Source organism: Megascapheus bottae, chromosome 13, assembly GCF_031878675.1.
Source record: "Megascapheus bottae isolate mThoBot1 chromosome 13, mThoBot2.hap1, whole genome shotgun sequence".
NCBI classification, from domain to species: domain Eukaryota; kingdom Metazoa; phylum Chordata; class Mammalia; order Rodentia; family Geomyidae; genus Megascapheus; species Megascapheus bottae.
The window spans coordinates 34,298,713-34,309,554 of record NC_143521.1 but is presented as its reverse complement, the minus strand read 5'-3'; the positions used below and the strand labels follow the sequence as shown (position 1 = coordinate 34,309,554).

Below are 10,842 nucleotides of genomic sequence, written 5' to 3'. Positions count from 1 at the left end.
AATTAAGGGCATAGTGCAGACTTTGGAGATGCTCTCAAAGTGTTTACTAATATGTACTATATAAAATATTCTATTACTTGTTTCTCAATTTATCACCTTTAGTGTAAGGAAGGGTACTTCCTACTTTAATGTATGAATAAAGCACATTTTAAAGTATCTTGTTGGTATTCAGTAGGCGTTATTGGAAAGGAGTTAAAGCTATACATACACTGGCTTATATAACAAGTTTATTTTGTTATTGATTTATTTATGGATTTTTTGGTAATGTAATTTTGTATCTCAAGGACAGTCTTCATGGAACACTTTGTTAATCAGATGCTTCTGCGACCTCAGCATTAGCACAATCATGGAAACACATGAAATTACACTCAAAAACAATAAAATTAAATGAGGCAAAGCAACTTCTGTTGAGATTTTGCTTATTTCTGTAAGATAATCTTTTTATTGAGTTTGTGAACATACCTATTTTTTGCACTGTACTCAAATACTGTACAAAATTGCAAGAAATGCCACTATTTAACTACTTATGTTTCTACAAAACATCATTGTGAAGGTGCATGTATTATTAAAAGTCCACTAATAACTGCTAATACATATGTCAATCAACAGTATTTGGGTTTGTCAGAAACTTTTAATCTAGGCACGATATACAACTGTTAACTTCTACTGGCATAATTATTTCAGGGGCAGAAAGAATATATTTAGAATATTAGAAAGAAAAATAAATTATCCAAGTAATTATATAAAATTGAATATTGGGGTTTCTACTTGACCTAGCTGTAGGGTGTGCATGTGTGTGTGCGTATGTGTGTTCTTGTGTGCTGATCCAGAATCTGTTGGTGAAGTTTTAAAGTTACAGTTTAAAAATGGTCAACTCTTACCAAAATCTCTTCTGGTATACAAAGCTGTTGTAAATTTGAACTCGTGAATTTTAAAGCCGCAATTTACAAAAGCAGATTTACATAAATTTTTATCTGAAAGAGCTGCTTTCAAGACAGAAAAATGTGCCAACTAACTGCCCTTTCCTTCTTTGTAATTAGTGGCTTCAGAGTCCTGATGAGATGAAGCCTTAAGGCAAAATTGCAGTAAACAGGAAAGAAGAGAATCGGATGAGTGCTCATCTGTAGTCTGGGACACCTACGAATTCTCATCTGTTGGAGTTTTTGGCACAGTTTTCTAATCCAACGTGATTGCTGCTCCACAGCAGTCAAACTGGAAGCTTTTTCCAGTTTCAAGCACCAAAAACAAAAGAGAGAGAGAGAGAGAGAGAGAGAGAGAGAGAGAGAGAGAGAGAGAGAGAGAGAGAATAATAAAGAAGAAAGCCAGAAAGAAAGCCAGAAAGAAAGAAAGAAAGAAAGAAAGAAAGAGAGAGAGAGAGAGAGAGAGAGAGAGAGAGAGAAAGAAAGAAAGAAAGAGAAAGAAAGAAAGAAAGAAAGAGAAAGAACGAAAAGAAAGAAAGAGAAAGAAAGAAAGAGAAAGAAAAGAAAAAAGAAAAGAACGAAACAGCTGATAAATTTCAATACAACACATACTGGGAAAGAGTAAAGACACATTTATTGTCTTTTCAAAATGTCAAGGTAGTTTCCAATGATTGAAATAGGTTGTAGGATTTCAATTATCGTTTTCAAATAAATGCAAAAGCTAAAAATGTGATGACCATGACATTCCAATGGTTATTAAACTGTAAGCATAATTAACATCCTGTGAAGGTGACTCGTAACGATTTGAGCTTGTCATGCTGTAATATGTACATGGTTATTGATACTATACATAGTAATTAAAAGCTGATTTCAAATCTCTAGGTTTCATTTTCTTCTTATGTATGTCAAGCTTCCAATTATACTGGCAGGGCTTCTGAGCCCTCTTGAAAGGAACTGGTGTTGTTGATAAGAGGTTCTGCTACTTAGAAGAATTCATCTTTGAGTGTCAACATTCATCTTCTATCATAATTAAGCCACAGTGGAAGTACTACTATTGACGAACAGAATCAAGAGGTTCTGTAAGAGGTGATACAGGATACTCATTTGATCTCTATCCCAAGAGTAGGAAATAAATTGAGTTGTCTGAAATCCACTTTGTTCTGGGTCCTAAGGTAAAAATTTCAAAGGCAATGGCTCTTTTGGCATGGGGTGTATTCTGCCATAGTTCCATGAGTTAGCAGATGCATGTCTCCATTAAAAGTCGATTGGTAAGCTAGATCACTATATACACACTGTACAACTTGATTCACAAATTAGCAGTTATTAGTTAGACTGTACATAGCAAAACAAATCAAGTTTAATGTTTCTATACATCCCACAGATACCCCATGTCCAGAATCAAGGACTAACACCTAGTACAGGCTCCCTGTTTAAATATGTAGCCCAGTAAACTAAATTAAATGTACCAAACAAAACTGGGAAAACTATTCTAGACATTCGATCAATTTTGCTGACACTGTTGAAGGTTTTCTTGGCTTCTGCTGGTTTGTTTTCCGGCTTCTTGTTGGGTTCAGGTGTTGTTGCACTTTTAGAGATGGTGGAAAGGACAGGATCTTTTGAAAGGTTTGGGGCATAATTGGCAACTGCCACTGCATAGGCATTGTTCTGGATCATGACTGAAGCTTTCTCTTTTTTCTATTGAGAAACAGAAGAATTAACAGAGTGTGGTTTGAGCTGCTACTCCACAACCATTTTTAAAGTGTAAGTTAATTTCTGAAGACACAGTCCAATATGAAACAGAAATATAGGAAAACAAAGAAAATGAGTTTATTACATGGTAAAGTTATACTCCAGAATAAAATCAGTTCAGTCACTTTCCTAGAGAATCAATTTTCTTATCTATGTGGAAAACAAGAATATATAATACAGCTTTCATGAAAGATTCAAGCTATTACTATTCTTGAGTCACTCAAATAGTTATAGAATAAGTAGAATGTAAAAAATAATTTTATTAAAGGAATGACCATCTACAAATTGCTAAACAGATAATTGGACTCTTCATCATCTCAGTTCAAAATAATGTTATTCATATCTAGAATATGAAAAATACTGACATGTGGCCTGGAGCATGAACCTCTGGGTTCGATTCCTTGGTACTACATACAAAGAAAAAGCTGGAAATGGTGCTGTGGCTCTAGGGGTAGAGCGCTAGCCTTGAGAAAGTCCTAATGCACTGGTCCTGAGTTTAAGCCCCAGGACTGGCAAAAAAAATACTGACATTATGGAGAAAAATTAACTATAGGCCCTAGAAGCTTCTTTTACCAAATCCTCAAAATGTTTTCCATAATACCCTCCATTTCAGTTTCTATTAACTGGTTTCCTTGGTCACTATTATCTTCTCAAACAGTTCTCATGTGTGTCATTCCAGGTTATTTTGTCTTCGAACAATCCTTACATACCACAGCTACCAGGAGCTGTTCAAGACTTAAACCTTAAAGTGAGTAGCAGGGTACTTAGAATAAGAACAGCTTCTAAGATTAGTGTTCTTAAAATTATTTTTTAAAAAATTAGGTGTAATTCCATCATTATGTATAATTCCCATGGAAACAAACATACTTTTTCCAAATACTTTCTTGCTTTGTTGACGCCATTTACCCTCTTTATCACATAACCAATTTCGTCTCATCTGTCATTCGTCCAAAAAGCTTTAATTATTCACTCATCTAATGTCAGTTTTAGGTGTTTTATATATGCATTCTCTGTGATGCATTGTTATTTTAATGTTTCAATCCTTCCTCAGTTTTGTGATTATTTGACTTCTAACTTTCTCCTTTTGATCTAAGTCCAATGAAGTCGAGGGCTATTTCTATTTGGGTATCTTTGTAACCATAATATTCTTATGTGTTTTCCCAGAAGCAGATGCAGAATTAATAAATTAGTGAAAGTTAGACAAACTATATATAGCCATTTCTCTTCCAATGCCTGTCTATTCAGATGTGTATAAACAAAAATGAAACTTAAGCAGCAATACAGGATACTAAATATTAAATAGTATAAAACTACAGTCCCAGAGGAAAATCCACAATAAAATTTCCAGTACCAAAGGTGTTTGAATAAAACAAGACTAAGGAATTTTTAAAGCTCAGAAGGATTGGAAAGCAAGAGTGGATGATGCCTTTTCAATGGTCTGGATTTTTCCCTTTTATGTTTTTCCAGCTGACAAGCGTCTTTCCGATCTGGCTTGACTGCTAAGGAAGAATGATTAATTACCATTTATTAAAGTTATAAAACAGCTCTCCTTTGAATGGGCATGTATAATTTGTGTGTTACAAATGGAGAATATTTTTCATGCATATATTTGTTAATGCAGCTATAGCCAACATCTTACAGCACTACAGTGGATCAGGTTAGGTATTGAGCAAGAGTGTCAACACTAACACTTAATACAAGTGCACAATAATTTCCATTTGACTCCATGGATTAAGTTCAGAAATGCCACTTAAGGAGATTTTTGTAACTTGACTATGTCACTTGTCTACTGAGCAGCCAAAAAAAAAATGACCCAAGTCGGATGTTATCTACCTTCCAAATCTCTGCATTGTTATATTGTCTTTCTGGTTGTGCAAGTGTTTGAAATTTGGAAAGATGATATTTCTAAACACACTGGATGAGGTTTGTATCATTAAGTCTATCAACAAATTTGACTTAATAACCTGTGAAATATATAACAGATGCTTCTTGTTTCAACTGTATGTAAACAGTTTAAAATGATAGGAAATTCCAGCTGGAAACAGTTCAAGGCAAGAGAGAGATCTTGATTCATATCTTTCCCTGTGTCAGCCTTCTGCTGATGCTCATAATGAAGTTACTCTGAGATGTGTGATAAATTAATTAATGTATAGTCTGACAACATTGAGAAGCAAACCTTCTCTGGGTAGAGTGGAGTATCCATTGAAACTACCACAAGATAGAAAAAGATTACTGGTTCACATCATGTACAGGTAATATATTTGCAAGAAGACTACATGAAAATTAGATAGAAAAACTCAAGGATGATTTTATGGGCAGTAAGACATGTAACATAAATTAGGAATGATGGGGTAGGATGTAGGCAACTCAAAAAAAGAAATATAAATTGTCACTATATTTTCTTGCAATAGGAACTGATAGGTAGAAATGTCATATTAATTTTTTACCTCATCCCTCCTAAACCCCACCACTGATTAGAAGATTGGTACTGGAAAAGTAGAAATGCAAAGTAGTAATGCAAAGTAATTTAGTACTACAAAATAATAGTAAAAATATCAAATATGTGGCCCAACAATGTAGTTAAACTATCAGAGATGATGTTTTGATCAATGAGAATGGAAGTATATGGTAAATAACCAGGTCTCTAGCCAGCAGGAACCAGCCAAATGACTGCAATGCCAATTTATAGGTTAATGCATTTGTTGGGGTTTTATAGTTGTTTCAACCTAACACTGACACCTCTATAAGAATTCATGTTAAAATCATTTCCATATGTATTTATAACTGTAACTTATCTACTAAAAAGTGAATTTAACCTTTTTTCTTTTATTCAAAATACATTCTTAATATTTAACCTTCAGAGAAAGGCTGAGCGTGAAGCCAAGTGAGGGTTTTAGCTTCAAAAATATTCATTTGAAACTTGAACACTTTATGATATATTCAGAAACCTGTAACAGCCATATGCTCCATCCTTAGTCAATTTTTTTTTTTACCAATTCACTGAACTGATACTATATGGTACTAATGCTCTTCCTTGGTACTATGATACCAAGTCATGTGGCACTATATCGCCTCCTTGCTCTCTTGTCAGAATCCTAACAAAGTTTTATTATGGAAGACAATGTAATTCCTTCAATCTATTTGAAAATAAAATAACCATATATATGTAGTGAAGCCAATTTCATCCTCTTTGTTTAAAATTAAATGTACACAGAAAATATTATTGACTTACAATTCTAGTAGTTTCTATAGCTGCATATATATGAATGTCCTCACAATATATTTTATTTTATTCTTTTTACAAGGATGTATTTGTATTGACAAAAGTATTAGTATTCTCAACCATTACCAGGAGCGATTCTTTTGTCCTCTTTATGATCAACTTCTATTTTAAAAGCTCCACTGAGAAAGATTTTGTTGTAAAGATCTCTTTGAATTTCATGTGAGCTATCAAGGCTGGCCAAAGAGTTGAGCCTTATCACATTGAGATTTTCATGTGTATTTTAATTTACTTTAGTCCCTAACCATGTATTACATGCTTGGAAACATATATCAGCCCTCAAATCGACCATTGTACTCAATACTGAAAATAATAGTCATTGTCATTAAGTCATGTTTAATAGGCTATTCTACAATTTTTTTTCTTTTGAGAAATAAAAGAAGACCACATCTTGTTAAATCATGTCTTCCAGTCAAATTTAATCTAACTTAGTGTGTGTAAGGGTTGCCTGTTTTATAGCATTCTCATAAACCACATTGATTTCATTATGTGGCAAATTGCAGCAGAAAAATGCAATGGCAGATTGTGTTTCTAAAGTTAAAGAAAAAAATATCATCAAAAATTCAGACTAGATTTAATTAGAAAGAGGATAGTAGAAAAGAAAACTGTATGAACTAATTTTAATTCATATATAATAATTTTTAGTATCAGTAAATATATATGCAATGCTGACAAAATACCTTTTCCGAGAGCTACGTTGTTTCAGTGTACTTCACCATCTAAATGTTTCTCAGGTAATGATAACATAATAATCATATAATAATATAAACTATTTAGAGGTAAACTCAAAATCTTTCTTACTTCCTGCTTTACATTGGTTCACTTACATGAATGTTCTAACCTCCCTAACAATTCAGGTAGGAATTTAAGCTCACACTGCTCTTTAATCAGATATGTATTTTTCCTTCTTAACATTGCCAAGCTAACATTCTGCTGTGACTCATACCTCCTGGAATATCACTTCTACTTGTGTTAGGTAGCTGAACTCTGCCTTCCCACAGTACTTTGGCACCTGCCTCTTTAATATCACATGCATGTATTTTTACTTGATTTTCATTTTTCCCTTTTCTTGAACGTAAACTGTAAAAGACACCAATTGTGTCCTGTGCATTTGCTGGCACAAAGCAGATTCAACAAACACATGCAAAATGATAGAATGATTACTATGGTCAATAAATAAATAAATAAAATGTATTTTAATGGCAAACATAAAATAATATGTTTTATAAACTAGAATTAATATTTTGCTGCAAGGATTAAAAACAGAAGCCAGTACCATAACATCTGATTCTATAATACATTAGGTCAAAGTCTGAATTCTCTTAGCAGGCAATGTGGAAAACTTAGAACAAATAATCACAACTCACATGACAATGCTTGTGGAAGTTGTTTCCTTTTTGACTGGTGATTGGGACATATACAAAAAGGATGGGATACACAACATCAATAAGTTGGTGGGGATTTTTTTATACATTATTGGGGGAAGAGTTAACAAAGATGTTATATCATTTGTTGACTATTTAGTTGACATCCAAGTAGAATGAAAAAGGAATATAAACTACTCTTTCAAATGCAATTTTATAATATACAGAATATTTAGGGATTCATATATATGCAGTCATATAAAATATATATATATACTTGAAAATTTTGTTTGTACAACCACTCATAGAAATTTAAACAAGGTGTATTCTACAATGGCAGCTTATTAATTGTGTGATTTCCTGTGGGTAGAAGACAAAGTAATGTGCTAGCAATTTCAGCCAATGCTTTAATATGTTAGATGATTAAAATAGCAATCATATGGTTTTAGAGTGGAAGAGAATAGCAGGCATTATTCCTTATGATAAGGAAATTTAGTTTTCATATGAAACACTGAGTATTTCAGGCTCTGGAAAAGGACTCTGATTTCCAAAAGCAAATGCGCACTCTTTCTATCATACCATGTTGGCTTTCTATGGTTGTTATGGCTTCTTAAAAGGTCTGTTACATGTAAAATAACATGTTCCCTGTTCTGCCAATGCTAATGTTAATTGTCTGCTAACCATCCTAAGAAAATTGATACTTACAGAACATTCTTTGGAGGTTAAACAGTCCATCCACTTCTCTACATACTCTAAAGGCTTTCCTTGGATTAAACTGGGCCATGAGAAAGCTACATATTTGGACCCCATTAGCTTAGCTCCTTGAAGAATTGCCTTCACTGAGTTGTGTGTTAATAGTAAGCCTTCAGCTTTTACTGAAGGGTACTACAAGAAACATCAAGATGAAATTCATTACAGCATTTATTGGGAGGAATTTGACATCAAATGTAACTGTACCCAACTTTTTCTATCATGCTTACAGGATTTTTTCTTTTGTGTGTGGGTGATGGGGCTCGAACTGTGGGCCTGGATACTGTCCTTGAGCTCTTCAGCTCAAGGCTGCCACCCTAATTCTTGAGCCACAGCCCCACTTCTCATTTTCTAGTGATTAATTGGAGATAAGAGTCTCATGATCTTAAGTGCCCAGGCTGGCTTTGAACCTCGATCCAAAGATCTCAGCTTCCTAAGAAGCCAGAATTATAGGTGTGAGCCACCATAAAAAGCAATTTCAGCATATGAAAAAGATTTTCTCAGCTAGAATTTATGCTACAATTTTCAATGGAAGAAAAATCATTACCCCAGCCCCACTGGACACTTTGACCATAAAGAAGTTTAGAATTTGAAGCTAGAAGATTACGACTAGAGATTATAGCTATGTGTTGGCCTATTTCTATTTTATATAATTAGGAAAGTTCAAACTTTCTTTGGAAAACTTCCTGAAATTCTTTTACAAGATGGAGTGTTAAAATGCATATAGATTAATAAATGCGCTTGAGAAGTTTTTTGTTTCATTTTGTTTTTCTGTCAGCTGTGGGCCTTGAACTCGCTCTGACTCTGAATTCTTCTGCTCAAGGTTAGTGCTCTACCACTTTGAGCCATAATGCTATCTCCAGAATGTGAAGATTTCTGTGAATTAAATTAAGTGACTCATAAAACAATGGCCCACTCTCTAACAAATTGGATATTATGTGTCTGCGACTATATTAAGTAACAGAGTACCTGTTATATTCCGTGCTTTCTTCAGTCAGTGTGGAATGAACATTGAGATTTAAAAGTGAAAAAAGCCTCATGGAATCAAAGTTAATGAAATTTAAAATGCAACAGAAGTAAGTTATAGGCCAACTGCTGTGCTAAGTCATGGCCCAGGTAATTATGAATAAGATAAAACTATTATTTTCTCATATCTTGTAATTCAATGGCAAAAATCATATATTTGCAATAAGCTATAATTAGATGAAATGTTACAAATTTAATTTGTGCCAAATGCTGTAGAAACACAATAGAAAGAGCCACTCTGTTGGTCTGGAAAGTTCTGAAGCTTGATAGCAATAAGACATCTTAGAGAATATGCAATAACTTTTTAGTTAAGGAAGGAAAAAGAGGAGTCAACACAATGGACTTCAAGAAGACATAAAGAGGCATCAAATTATATAGTGGATGGAGGAAGAATAAGCTCAGACTTTAAGAGTTTTCAGTCTTGGGTATACCATTTATTGAATGTGGGATTCTGACTAAGAAACTTTATTGATGTCTAACTAGAATGTTCAAGGAAAAGATATAAAAATAAATTTGATCATTTACTTGTTTCACTGTTGTTATTTTCACAAAATCAAATTCTTCTAAAAGACAGAGATTGACATGTTCCCACTATCTAAAAATGTAGGATTTATGATCCTAGAAGGAAAAATAAAAGTGCAGCTTATAAACATTGACATTTGTCTCTAGTCAATAAAATAAGAGAATGGGATATATATCTGGATTTGGTAATACCACATTTATTCATACCATATTTACTAACTACCTAATAAGAGTAAAGTAACTTCACAGGAACAAGAACTAATCAGCAGCAATGATCTGATTGGGAATGTAATTGCATTTAATATTGCAGAGATGGTAAACAGAGGTCAGTGTTCGATAGATAGATAGATAGATAGATAGATACATACATACATACATACATAGTTGGATACATAGATTTAATTACATATATATTTATATTTGAATGTTTATATCTATGTGTATGTGTGTACACGTGTTTAGATAGATAGATAGATAGATAGATAGAAGTTTCTTTTGAATTTAGATAAATTAAAGGCACTCTACTCACATGTTTTCAATTCTAAGGAACTGTTTATTTCTGAAGTAAGTTTGGGAAATCCCTTAAAGTCTTAAGCATCATTTTAGGCTAACACAAAAAGGCAGTTACAAAGAAAATGATAGATTTGAAGACATAGGAAACAAATAATAACGGACAGGACATTATTATTTCCTTCTGAAGTGGAAGAATAAGTGTAGGACTAGAGAAGGAACACTGGAGAAAAAGAAGGTTCAAACACTGAGATTCGATAATTTTGTGTATGGAAATTGGATCTGGGTATTTAAGAAGAGCAAGGTTTTGTTTCCCAGCTTCACAGATTAGGCTAAAACTTCCTCAGAAATATCCCAAGATTCAAAAGTAACATACATGCAAATGAACAGTGTTGTTCATTTACTTAAAAATAACTTTAAATATCATCTGAGTATATCATGTTCATAAATGTTATATTATCCAACCACTTATAAATTTGTTAAATAAAAATTTATGTTTTCAATATTTTCATTGTTTATATACACCTGTACTTGTTTTAGGAGATAAATTAATATTTGCTCTTTTACAAAATGTATTGAGAATATCTTTATGTCATTTATGTTGAAAGACTAAGTACCTATTCTAATGTTCACTAATGTCAAAATATATGACTTCTCTGGACAGGTTAGTCTTAAATGACATCAACATATCATGTCAATAAGAACTCTCTGAAGAAACTTA

The 10,842-nt window shown here is 33.1% G+C and overlaps 1 protein-coding gene across 2 annotated transcripts in view; it reads right to left on the bottom strand.

Annotated features, from left to right (window-relative positions):
- Positions 1–1,537: 1,537 nt before the first annotated feature.
- Positions 1,538–10,842, bottom strand: part of Gabra2 (gamma-aminobutyric acid type A receptor subunit alpha2) — a 113,581-nt gene continuing 104,276 nt past the window's right edge. For both annotated transcript variants that reach the window (XM_090343642.1, XM_090343641.1), the window contains one exon: positions 1,538–2,615. In XM_090343642.1, the coding sequence (XP_090199768.1) occupies positions 2,319–2,615 (297 nt within the window). In that variant the 3' untranslated portion in view covers positions 1,538–2,318. The remainder of the gene's footprint in view (positions 2,616–10,842) is intronic.